Source organism: Cricetulus griseus, chromosome X (genome assembly GCF_003668045.3).
Source record: "Cricetulus griseus strain 17A/GY chromosome X, alternate assembly CriGri-PICRH-1.0, whole genome shotgun sequence".
Classification (NCBI taxonomy): domain Eukaryota; kingdom Metazoa; phylum Chordata; class Mammalia; order Rodentia; family Cricetidae; genus Cricetulus; species Cricetulus griseus.
Window position 1 is genome coordinate 2,788,334 of NC_048604.1, and position 13,328 is coordinate 2,801,661.

At 44.1% G+C, this 13,328-nt stretch overlaps 1 protein-coding gene across 1 annotated transcript in view; it reads left to right on the forward strand.

The window, feature by feature from the left end:
• Znf185 (zinc finger protein 185 with LIM domain) overlaps window positions 1-13,328 on the forward strand; it is a 38,950-nt gene that overhangs the window by 11,729 nt on the left and 13,893 nt on the right. Inside the window, exons 15-19 of the mRNA XM_035450195.1 lie at window positions 3,199-3,393; window positions 5,959-6,156; window positions 8,658-8,768; window positions 9,991-10,071; window positions 12,123-12,188. Of these exons, the coding sequence (XP_035306086.1) occupies window positions 3,199-3,393; window positions 5,959-6,156; window positions 8,658-8,768; window positions 9,991-10,071; window positions 12,123-12,188 (651 nt within the window). The remainder of the gene's footprint in view (window positions 1-3,198; window positions 3,394-5,958; window positions 6,157-8,657; window positions 8,769-9,990; window positions 10,072-12,122; window positions 12,189-13,328) is intronic.

The following is a 13,328-nucleotide window of genomic DNA, read 5'->3' on the forward strand; positions in this document are numbered from 1 at the left end:
TTATCATTCCTCAAGCCAAGAAAGATTTCTGATTGTGCAGTTTGACAGGGAAGAAAACTTGGGTCCACTCATTTGATGAGAGGAGCTAGGAATAAAGTCTAAATCTGTCCAATTGTAGAGCCCAGGTTCCAAGAGGTACATTCCTTTGATGTTTACCAGTTTGAAAAATCAAATCAAATATTCCTAATGACAGGGTTTCATAACAATGGCTGTGCTTAAGAATCTCTTGGGTTTTTCTTTTCAATTTTAAATTGTTATGTGTATGTATGTTTTGTTTAAATTGTTATGTTATGTGTGTTTTGTTTAAATTGTTATGTTATGTGTGTTTTGTTTAAATTGTTATGTGTATGTGTGTTTTGTTTAAATTGTTATGTGTATGTGTGTTTTGTTTAAATTGTTATGTGTATGTGTGTTTTGTTTAAATTGTTATGTGTATGTGTGTTTTGCCTACATGTGGTAGATATTTGCATACCACCTCCATGCAGTATCAGTGGATGTCCGAAGAGGGCAATAAATCCCCGGAGACTGGACTTACAGATGGTTTTGAGTTGCATGTGGATGCTGGGAATTGAACTCAGGGCCTCTGGAAAGAGTAGACAATGCTCTTAACTGCTAAACCATCTTTCCAGCCCCTGCCTGGGGCAGTATTAGTAACAAAACACTTCTTGAGATTTTTGTTTAATTTCCTGAGCATAAGTCTCCAGTATTTTTCTTAAGCTCCCCATTTTCCTCCCTTCTCCAGTATACACTAGGAACCAATGTTAGGGGTAGCAGTTCTTAATCAGGGGTTTGCCCTGCCCACCTCCTACCGTCCTGTGACATTTCGTAATAATCAGAGATATTGTTGGATGCCACAAGCAAGGGTGGCTTCTAAAGGATTAGAATTATAGATGCTGCTAAACGACCTATAGTACAAGTAAAAATAGTGCCTGATTTTTCTCAACACACACAATAGCTGTATCCCTTTTAAAATGCTAATAGTTTTAAGGTTGACAAGCTCTCCTCTAGCACCATCATTTCGGGTACACACACACTGATGATGTGAAACCATAGGTCCAATCAGACTGCTGCAGACCCCCACCGCGGATACAGAACGCATGCGCCTGTGCCTATTCCAACCAGACTGCAGCATACTTTAGTTGTGCAGGTCTACAATTTGGTGCATTGCCTGCGGCTGTGCGCATGCGTATGATGCTCTGGGTGTCAGTATCTAGGCCAGCGTTTGGGTATGAATCACTCGCGCAGCCATTTCCTGCAGTTGCGAGCTCAGGCTACGTTGCCGGCTGGGAAATTAGACAGTGCGTGAGAAAGGCGAAATGGCTGCCCCGAGACTGACGTCAACGGGGCTTCTGAGGCAGTTCCCGCAGCAGCCGCAAGATGGCGATGGAGGATCACAAATGATCCTGGTTGTGTATCCGTGTTGCCCATCCCCCACCCCACCCAGCCAATCTAAGGGGACAGCTAGCTACAGTGGCCAACCTGTGGATGGCCTCAGCTGGGCAGTCTGCAGTGGCTACTGCAGTACCGCCTTTACCTCAAGGGCCACTCAGCCCTCCACCCATGACTTACCTCCCACTCCGTTGGGCTGTGACTTTGCTGTGTGAATTCACAGGCCCCTGTCCCTTTGATAAGCAGACTGATTGAGGGGCATGAGGTGTGGGCCAGATAGGGGGCAAAACTTTGCCAAGGTCACAGATTTCATTTAACTGTCAAAAAATGTAGGGATTTGATTGTGCATGGTGGGCTAAGAGCTTGGATTCTAAAGCTTTGATTTAAGGCCAAGGTAACTCTATGGGACTTTTGGCATGTCTTTCAGCGCTTACATGAAGAATAATGGAAATAACTTATATAGAGTTTAAAGAGCACTAAATGGGTTTACATATGTAAAGAACGTGGAACCTTTGGGGAGGCCACAGAATACTATGAAATACTCGTTTTATAAAGTCTTCAAGCTTTATAAGTAGTTATAAATATTTCTTTATTTTGAAAGTATTCAAGGATACTCAGAATGCTATCTTCTGTTTCCCACTGCCAATTTTCTTGATTCATTTATCTGGTCATTTAATAACAGTCTTGTGTTTTCCTTCTAGATTGAGCTTTTTCTAGTTAGTATCCTACATGAGAGTGTGAGTTTTAGACATGTTCTCACTGCTAGCAACTGTTGTGAAGCGGTCAGTTACATTGTGCATGTGTAGAAAGTGGCATTCTCTTCTGTACAGTGTGCAGTTAGGTCAGGAATTGGCAGTGGCCATTTTAGCTACCAGATTCTGTGAAGGCTTCAGAGAAGACAACAAATTTCACATTCATTGACCTCCCTCGGTGCTATTTTCTCTCTATCTCTGCAGAATGGTAGGTAACAAAGACCCCCTCCAGGATGTTGTGTTGCACCTAAAGGTATCCTGTGAGTGTTTGACTTGTATTTCTTTTTCTTGATCTATAAAGTTTACAACTCCTGAAGTTGCAGTGGCCCTGCTTAGGATGTACCTATATTGCCCTAGCCTCCAAGCTGCTTTCTGGAGCATGTTTGTTCTGCTCACTGATTTGGCCAGGACAACCCCTGTATCTACAGAGCACTACACCGTCCTGTACAAGAAGGGTTTTGGCTTCCCTTTACCTGAGGCTGAAGAGTTAAATTAGTTTTGCAGTATAGTCCCTGAAAACCATGGCTATCACTCATTCTCTTTGTTATACTGGTTTAGAGCCTGCCTGTTGTGGGCTTAACATCCATAAATGTGTTCCAGGGATGATAGTTGTGTTCTTTCTTATCTTGTAGCAAACTTGAATTTGGAGTGACTCAGGAATGCTTCGGTCATAGTCTTAGTAATCTGACCTTGTCTTTGTCGGTGGAGACAGGAATGGTGATGGGAGGGGTTATGCAAGAAGTGGGAATCTAACAGCATCTACTGTCTTTCCTGTGGCCTCCACCATTGAAAGTACAGTGAAGGCATAGTGGTGAGGCCAAAGCAGGAAAACTGAGGAAGACACTCCCTCCTTGCTGGCTTCAAGTGTAAAACATTACATGAAACATTACTGTGTTTGGCATGAGGGCATCCCTTTTCAGTGACAAGGGAGCAGCAGTGCCTGGCTCCTCTCTTTAGATGAGAGTGTCCCCATCCTGTGCCCATGGGAGTTGACAAACAAAAGTGCAATGGGACAGTCCGTTGGGCCTCTTTCTATATGACACTTGTTCTTTCTCAGCCCCTCAGCTGATCGTGAGATGAATGTGGCCCCCAAGACCATTGAGGCCTGTCAGGACACAGCTGGAGCTACACAAGGAGGCCAGGGAGACCCAGCCATGGCTACTCAACACTCTGCAGATCCCAACACCCCAGAGCTCGAAAGCAGCCCCAGTGCACCCAATCAGCTCATTGAACTTGAGGCCTGTGCTAGCAGGTAAGGTCTTACACTGGCCTTCTGATAACCTGTGGCCAAGGTTTCTCTGAGGACCACAATATAGTTGGGGGCTGCTTCTTGCATTCCAGGCCATTGTGTAGCACATTGGCATAGCCACTGCCTGGGTTCTTCTCTGAAAGTGCTCAGGATATTTATAGCCTAGTCCTCGGGCAATGTTGACAGCTTCCTGGGATTTAAGAAAATGGGAGGGGGCTGTAATCAATGCAAGAAGCCTGGCTATTTCCCAGTGCATGAGGTAGGAGGGAAGTCTGTCTCCCAGCATGTTCATGTGGGGTCCTAAGGATGATGAAGACTATTTTTATTTATACAAGAGTGCTGGCGAAGTATGACAGAGAGTATGAGTTACACAGAATGTGAGGGACGGAAAAATAGAATGAAAAGGAGTAATAAAGTGAAACATAGCGACAGGGTGAGGAAGCTAGAGAAAGAGTGAAGAAGTTTTGGTGTGTCTCTGTCTATGCCTGATGGGTACTGTGACTGTGAGTAGAGGTGACTGTGAAGTATGGGAATATTTTCAAGTCCAAGCTCTTGAGAAGGCTGTTAGCCTGCCATCCCACACCATGTTGTTCCACAACTCTGGGCATGCAGACAGATCAGTACATGCAGAGTGCTTGTGCTGCTTGGTGATTTGTAGGGTACAAACAAAACTATTAGTCATGAGGAGCAAATCAAAGGATTCCTCACATAAGATAGAAATGCTGAAGAGAGTCAAGACTCTTTCTAACCAGGGAGACAGGAAAAGGTACAATTGAACAAGGACACTGATTAAGCAACTTTGTACTTACCATCACATCATGTGGTTTCCTTCAGAGCTTCATGTCTGTGCACTTAGGGCTCTAAAACATGCAGCCTACTATTCATAATAACCAAGCTGTTGAACCAACATAGTTATCCTGCTACAGACAAGTAGATAAAGAAAATGTGGCCTCTGTGCACAATGGAATTCTTTTTAGCCATAAAAAGTCATGTCACTTGCAGGAAAATGGATGTAATTGGAGATCATCATGTTAAGCCAGTTCCAGAAACACAATAATATTTTCTCTCTTTTATGGTTCCTAGATTTTTTAAGGCATATAAAAGCAATGACATCAAATAGAAATGAAAATGTCTAGAGGAACAAAGGGAATTAGTTGGAGGGGTTATGAAATGGGGGGGTAAGGTGTCTGGGGGAAATGTGCTCAGTATACAAAATGTTTGTTTAAAATTTCTTTATGTAGCACAGTACCAGGTACAATGAAGAGACACCAAAATAATTTTAAGTAAGTTTTTAAAAGTGCAGCCTACAGATGCAGAAGAAAGTTATTGGTTGTGTTTTCCTTTTCTTGGGAGATGGATAGGCAATAGTGGTGTGGCTTTCTCTATAGGAAGAGTGAGGTTGGAGCTGGGTTTGAAGGCTGAGGAGAATTCCCCCCAGTAAATACACTAGAGAAGGCATTCCAGGTTGAGGAAACCAGAGGCCTGGCAAAGGGTAGTTTATATGGTAAATGGAGAGTCAGGGTGACTTCAGGGAATGAAAGCTAATTGGTATCAGGCCAGGAAGATGCACGGTATACAAGGCAGGAGACCTGTACAGAGGTTGTGGCTCAGGCTGAGGGTAAGATGACTTTAATTAAAGGTAATGGTGATGGAAAGGTGATACCTAAGAATACTCCCAGATTTCTGTTTGGGGTGACAGGGGGGACGCTGGAAGGAGCTATCTGAGGATGAGGAAATTAGAGGAGTTGCTATACAGGTGTGATGTTAAGGTCATTGGGCCATATTGATTTTGAAAAGCCTGTAGGGGATCCAGGTGACAAGTCATCCCAGTAGCCTGGAGCTATATAAAGATATGACCTTTGTGTAGAGTGCTGAGATTGTGAACTTACAGGTAACAAGTGAACGGGGTGGTCAAGAACAAATCTCTGCTTTTTTCCCGAAAAATCCCCATGCCAGTTGTGAGTCTAGCTGTTGATATCAGCTACCTGGGTAAATTCATGTGGTTCAGGGATGTAAAGCGAGCCTTCCTTTTGGTTCCAAACTTGTAGGCACCCAACCTTCATCAATAGGCATTTATCTCCATTTCTGCTTTCTTTTTTAACTCAAAATGAGAAAAACAGAGGTACTAATGAGTGTCCTCTCTCCTAAAATCCTAAGCAAGGACATATATGCCCAGAGGTATATCTTCTATGAGATTTTAAACCCCATCAAGTTGGTGGTAGGATTAACCATCACAATGGTAAAAATTAGTAGCAAAACCATGTAGACCAGAAATCTGAAAGTAAATACTGAACGGCCTGGAGAAGGAAGATGATTTGGGTGTGGTACCAAGAAGGAAATGTTTGGATAAATGGAAGAATTAGTAAATATTGAAGTCATGGAACCAAACCAAGGTGGCTGTGATTGTCACTTTGAGACTGCCTTCTTTCTAAGAGTTAAGTGGCAGCTTGGCTCTTGAAATTGGTTCTCCAATACCCTTGGGAAATGACATCCAGACCCTAGAGACTGAGCAAAGGTCAGACCTCTGTTCCTCTCAGCATAACATATACGATATTCATTCTTTCTCAGTACTCCAGCTGCTTGTGAGGAGAACAATACAACCCCCAAGATCAGTGAGGTCTGGCAGAAGACATCTGAGGCCCCTCGAGGAGGCCGAGGAGACCAAGCTGTGGCTTATCAACAACTTGCAGATCCCAGTACCCCAGAGCCACAGAGCAGCCCCAGCAGCCCTGAGCAGCAAATCAAACTGGATGATACTACCAACAAGTAAGGGCCTGAACTGGCAGCCTGCTGTTCTGATCCAGGTGTCAGGGGCCACAACACAGGACAAACACATGCACCAATGGCACAGGCCTATTTCCTTTTGCAGGCATGAGTGGCTACAAAGCAACAGGAAACAGACCAAACAAGGACTTAAAGTACAGATCTCCTTTACGAGTCATAGCACCATATCTGTTAGAACAAGACTACAGTAGAGCACCATGTTGTCCAGCAGCCAGTTGAAGCCTGAATGTGAGGTTGGAGTTAAGGACATGGGGTATTTTTGCATCCATGGGGTTGTAAGGTTTCAGAAAGCTAGAGTCTGGTGTGAATGAAACTTATTACCATAGTTCAAGGCTGTCAGGTGTTTAAGTCACTGCTGCCCCCACTAGGATAGCCAGAGAAGGACCAGTGATGCAATAAATCACCTCTGTGGTGCTGACCTAGGAGTATGTAGTGCTTGAAATTGGCTGACAGCAGGAGTTTGAGGAAACAAGGATCAGAGGTTTTCTGTGAGAGGCTGGAAGACCAAGTCGGAACACGATAGAAAGTAAACAGTGTTTTCTCCTTCACATTCTGTGAGCAGTACAGGCCTCCCATAGTGGGAGTTTTCTGACTCCTGGCTTCAGAAGAGCAGAGCCTGGCCACACTAAGATTGCTTATACAATATTTTTTTTCACTTTGGAAAATAAACCTCTTAATTTTCCAAAGTCTGTATGACTGTTCTCTATCCTGGACTGCTCTGTCAATTATCACTTACAATGTGAGCTTAAGGGCTGTTGCATGACATAGAGGGCAGGAGAAAATTGCATGACTTGATGGCATTCTCCCTATTCCTACAAGGTCACTTTCATTTCCATTTCTGTGATGGAACTTTGTGAACTCCACATCCATCTATTGTGGGTTCCTTGGAAGATGCCACTGGCTACTGCCTTAGCAGGATGTATAGGAGAAGTTCCTAATCAAGGCAGCACGTGCTTATTATCCTCACCATTCCTTTATTTCTGGGCTTCCTGTCTATTATTCTGCCCTCTGATTTGATTTTGACCTTTGCCTTTTCATGTCTATCAGTTTTGAGAGTCTTAACAGGAATTAGGATAGAGTCAGAGCACACAGCCTGCACTGCACACCAGGATGTGCATACTTTGTTTTCTGTTTGTAATAAGCCAAGAAAAAAAAAACCTTGTGCTATGACAGAGGGTGGCTCAGGCAAAGTGTTGTTAACAGGGAAGGTCTGAAGCAGCTGGAAAAAAGCAGCCTATGCAAAGAAGAGGAAAGAGGGCCTGAAAGATAGGTCTTGTGGTTGACAGGGATAGAGTAAGGTGAACAGGGAAACAGGAGGTGGGCTTTTGTAGGTTAGGGAGAGGAAATCATTGGGAAGGAAATGGAATATTTCCTTATCACTGGGGATGAAAAACTTTGGAGGCCTCTTAGTGTTTACATTGCAGGTATTGGGGAGTCTCCTTAATTTTTTTTACTTTGTCTCTTTACTGCTGCCTCTGTGTGTGTGGGGGGGGCGCATGTGTGTGCATATGTGTGAATGTGTAGGTACACAGTGGCTGCACGTGCACATATGTACGTGGGTACCAATTGGCATCAGATATCTTTGATAATTCTTTTTTATCGAGGCAGAGTCTCTTGCTTAACCTGGAGCTTGCCAATTCCTGTTAGTATAGCTAGCCACCTTGCCCCAGGGATCCCCTATTTCCAGTCCTCAATGCTGGGATTATAGGTGGCTGCCATATTGCCTAGATTTCTATATTTGTCCAGTCTTCATATTTGTGTGGCAAGCACCTTTATCCTCCCCAGCCTCTCCACTTTATTTTTTGAGACAGAGTCTCTTGTCACACCTGGATCTCACTATTTCCATATGAAAGGTCCTAACATGAATTAGAATGCACACAGTCAAGAGTCTAGAGCCTGCACTGTTAATCACTGGGATATGCATACTGAGTTGGTAAGGGCTGGGCAAAGAAAGGCCTTCTGAGCTGCCTAGGAGGTTGACATCCAGGACCAGGGCCATTGCAGCCAAGGTCACTGGTGTCTTGCAGAATGAGATACATCTGACCTGCCTTCTCATTAATGCCTGAGTCCAACTCTCTTCCCATGGCCTGCAGTTCTCCAGGGAGTTTGATATGGGGTAAGGGAGTTGTTAATCCTAAAAAAGGATTGTCTTGTCTGGTTCCCAAACTAGTAGACTATACTGTTTTCTCCAGGTGCTCCCTCCTGGATTCCAAATTCCCAGTAACCTGATGGATAAGTTATCAACACCAAGGCCCTAGGCTGCAGTCTATCAATCAGAGTAAAAATTGAAAGATGAAAGTTTCACCCCTGAGTCATTAAGTGGGCTGTGTCTTCCCCCATCCCACCTGACAAGAAATCAAGAGCAATAATTAAGATTTGCAGCTACTGTTCCCAAAACACTGGCATACTTTTAAAGGTTAGTTCATAAAGCACTATTTAACTCAGAAAGTAGAGACAGACTCACTCTTCTCCATTTCTTTCAGCCTGAAAAGACCTTCAAGCTGCACAGTCACTGTTAATGTTGCTGTCACCTCTGAACAGACTCACTTGCATATTCCAGCCATCTCAAGTGAGCCGCATTCCAGCTCAACTATGTAAGCAGGGGCATCTAGCAAGTTGCAATATTCTTGGGCATGGAGGTTACCTATAACCTCCTTGCAAGTAAAGGATGCCACTTTTGTTCTGTGTTGTTTTCTCTATGATGTCTCTTCCCACTCCTAGCATCCCAGTATCAAATGGGCAGATACAGTATAGTTCTTAGTTCCTCAAGTATAAATCTTACACTCTCCAAGCCTATTGTTAGGATTGGAAATGGTCCTGTAGCCTGCTTTTCTTCTCCTCATCTCAACAAGAAGAGAAAGTGGAACATATAGGACACTTGAAGATGCAACCAGCAGCAGGGGTTTGCCATCTGTGGGTCCTTGCTAGCTTCCCTGGGGGACATACCTGGGAAGACCCATGAAAGTCATGGAGGCCAGGTCATTCTCCCTCTGTATGTCTCTCTCTCTCTCTCTCTCTCTCTCTCTCTCTCTCTCTCTCTCTCTCTCTCTCTCTCCTATTCCTTCAGCAGTACTACTGAATACCTTTTAGCTTACAAGAAGGAGTGCCATTCTAGGGAGCCTGCTGAGTGAGAGGTATGTATTGAGATACCAAAAAAGTTCTCTGCTAATGATAGGCCATGGGACTAGAGCATGGAATTGAGGGTCATCAATGGGATTACACTGAGCCAGCAGAATAGCAAGTTTCCAAAGCTTGCAGAGGCTTTCCAAAAGCATACAGTAAGGTGGCCTGTAGGACCTGAAACATGATTGGTTAGGGAATGTGAAGTAGCAGGTAAATGCTACAAGTAAGGTGCTGAGCAGAAAGAGCCAGCTGTCTCTGTCATTTGCCACTGATAATATTCTGGTTGAGGGTAGAATGGGGGAAAAACTCAGCCACAGAAGAGGGAAAGGAAAGCAGAGGGACTGAAGCACAGAAGTCTGGGAGAGGGTTGGGGGCTTGAGGTTTCCATGGAAGAGGGCATGCTACCATTGATTTCAGGAAGCCACCTTTTACATCTCAGACCAAACACAGAATGAACCCAGGAGCAAAGATTTGAGCCCATGTGTGCAATGGCATCAATAGCCTGGCATTTCTGTCTGTGGCTACCCTTGCAGCCTGGCTTGTGGAGCCCACCACCCCTCTACCCTAGGCCTTTGCATGAGCTTCTGCATTTCCATCAAACTGGGCAGGGGGTACTGACCCTCTGCTGTGGGCCAGGCTCAGTCCCCTGGAATCTACTAGTACACGTCCTGTTCTGCTGTGCTCCTTCTACAGCAAAGGGATTCTCTTCGTGAAGGAGTACATGAATACTAGTGAAGTGTCTTCTGGAAAGCCAGTGTTTTCACCCTATGGCAGGTAAGAACAAGTTTCAACTACCTTGTACCAGGCCCAATGCTGACTTCATTCTTGCATCCTATTCCCTCACTCAGGACTTAGTAGAAAGTAGCTGCTGGGTAATGAAGGCATACTGCAGATGCCTACTAATTCATGACTTGTGGGTCTCCAGATTTTCTGTGTAGTGAGGTGGATAGAAAATCATCTTTAGCCCCCATGTTCTTTCATGCTAGGTGGCTTCATATCCAGACACCTTTTCACTGATCACCTTGTCTGTTCGCTTTCTGATGTCACGCAGGAAGGTACTTGCATGTCTTTTCAGTGCTATACCACCCACCCTCACTCCAACTTGTGTCAAGTTGATATAAAACTAGCCAACACGAATGACCCTTTGTCATCTTGACACACAAGCACTGCACTATTAAGCCATAACCTTTCCTTTATTATTCATCCTCAAGATCACATGTTAATATCTATATTATATTACAAACATTCTATAATTTAAAAGCCCCAAAGTCTTTAAAAGTTTAGTCTCTTTAAATATCCAGTCTTTTCTAAAATTGAAACTTAAAAAATCCAATGTCTCAATTATGGGTGCCTAAAAAAATAATTGTTTTTTTACTTCAATAGGGAAGAACCAAGGCACAGTCACAATCAAATCAAAGTAAAACCAAACTCCAACTGTTAACTCAGTATCCAATGTCTGGAATCCATTCACCATCTTCTGGGCTTCTCCAAAGGGTTTGGGTCACTTCTCCAGTTCTGCCCTCTGCAGCACACACAGCTTATCTTCTAGGCTCTGGCTGGCTCCATTCTACTACTGCTATTCTTGGTGGTCATCCCATGGTACTGGCATCTCCAAAATCCTGGGGTCTTCTGCTGCAACTGGACTGCACTTTCACCAGTAGCCTTCCCAGGGCTCTCTTCAGGGATTGCAGCTCTGCCACACAGTGCCAAGCCTCAGCTGTTCCCCATGACCCACCCCTTCATGCCTTTAAATCCAGTACCACCTGGTTACTCTTAAAGTACCAAGTTCAGCTACCAGCACAAGGTGCAGCCTTGGCTACCTCTGGAACACAGCTTCTGTGTGCTGACTCTTAGCAAACACATCCCACTAGATTTCACCTCAACGACACTGGTCTCTTAATCAGAGCTGATTTCTGACCAACATCGGGAATCTCAGCAAAACTAGTTTCACTTTAATGGTCCTAGTCTTTTGTTAATCACAGATAATATTTCAGCCTCAGCTAACTAGAACCACAGATTCTTAACTCAGAATATGTAAAAGCCCTTATAAGAGTCATTAAGGGACTCTTTCAAACTTCCCTCTGGAACTTCATAAGCCAGGCCTCCATTATCTGCATTGCTGTCAGCATTTTTACTTTCCAAGTTCCCACAGAACAGCTCACCAAGCTTTGAACAGTGAATAGGTTTTCTAACCCAGAGTTCCAAAGTCATTCCACGATCCTCTCCAAAACATGGTCAGCTCTGTCACAGCAATACCCCAGTATCCTGGTACCAATTTCTGCCCTAGTTAGGGTTATTGTTGCTGTGATAAAGCAATGAAGTTGGGGAGAAAAGGGTCTATTTCACACTTTTAATCACTGAAGGAAGTCAGGACAAGAACTTAAACAGGGCAGACTCTGGAGCAGGATCTGATGCAGAGGTCATGGAGGGTGCTGCTTACTGACTTGCTCCTCATATCTTGTTCAGCCTGCTTACTTAGAGCTCCCAGGACCACCAGGCCAGGGGTGGCATCACCCACAACGGGCTGGGTTCTCCCCCATCAATCACTAATTAAGGAAATGCCCTACAGGTTTTCCTATAGCCTGATCTATGGATGCATTTTCTCACTTGAAGTTCCCATTTCTGAAATGATTCAAGCTTGTGTCACCTCGACAAAACTAGCCAGTACATCTAGTTTCTGATTTCTTCAGAGTATGGGCTTCTGGACGTTTCCATAGTAACCCATACATATCCATACTCTGCCTTTTTTTTTTTCCTGCTGGTCAAAGGAACTGAGGGTCCCACTGGCTCATGTTGTGCTCTCTTCTCCATTACACCCCCTGTAGTACCAGCAACACTGAGAACTCATTGGAGAAGAAACTCCCACTTGAAGGTACTCCACCCTCTGAGAGGTATGCCTGCTTTCTTGACAGGTCTTCCAGTTACCTAGGTGAGAGAACAGAGCTCTAAGGAAGATCTCCTCATTCTTTTCTCTGCTGCTTTGAATCGTTTGATCTGTTTGCAGATCAGTTACACAGTGGGGCACTGCATTAGATGGTGCTATCCTAATCAGGATGTCACATTTGCATCAGTTGAAGCCTGGAAACCCAGATGTAGGCATAGACACAAAAGGCTTCTGAGGAAGGAAATTTCAGTGTCTGAACGAAAGCTCAAGGAGGCTCTTGACAGCAGGATAGGCTCTTTAGAATAGGACCCAGTGATTCATTTGATTAAGTTGCACATATGACTAAATGCCAAAAGAAAACACAACCTCACAAGAGATTGTTGTGTAGGGGAAAAGTGTTTTATCCTTAAGAAGACAGAGCTAAGGATGCACAGTGGCCTGGAGCAATGGAGCCGAACAAGCATAGGACATATCATTAAGCAGTCCAGAAAGTAGTTACTGGGTAACAGCAATCATAGGATGGTTTTAAGGACAAAGGGCTACTTTTAAATTCTTAGAATAGGAAAGAAAAGAGTCTGCATTAGAGAGTGAATCTATACTGTGGGGTGGGAGTTACTGGCAGAGCAAAAAAAAAATATGAATCCTGGGGCTTGACTACTCACAGGTTATGGATATCTTACCTCTGCCAAATGTTCTCATTTATTATCAGATCTAGGTTACTGTGTATTGCACTCAGAAGCCACAGCTAGACTGGGGAGAAAGTTAAGATGAAGCAAATGCTACCAATGTGCTTCCCTTCCCCCACACAAACAAGTACAGGGGCTTGTAAACAGGCAAAGTTACAGATGTCCCCTCCATTGTATCTGAAGAAAAATCCAGATAACTTAATCCTGAACAATCACATATCACATGGTAAGTCAATCATCAGGTGATTTCATAGTCTGTTACATGCTGCTTTAACAAAATACCCAAGGCTGGGCATGGGCAGATGCCTTTACTCCTAGCATTCAGGAGGCAAAAGTACGGGCATATCTGCGAATTTGAGACTAGCTTGGTCTACATAGCAAGTTTCAGGGCACTTAGGGCTACACAGTGAGACCCTTTCTCAAAAACAAAGATACAAACAAAAAAAATACCCAAATGCCCA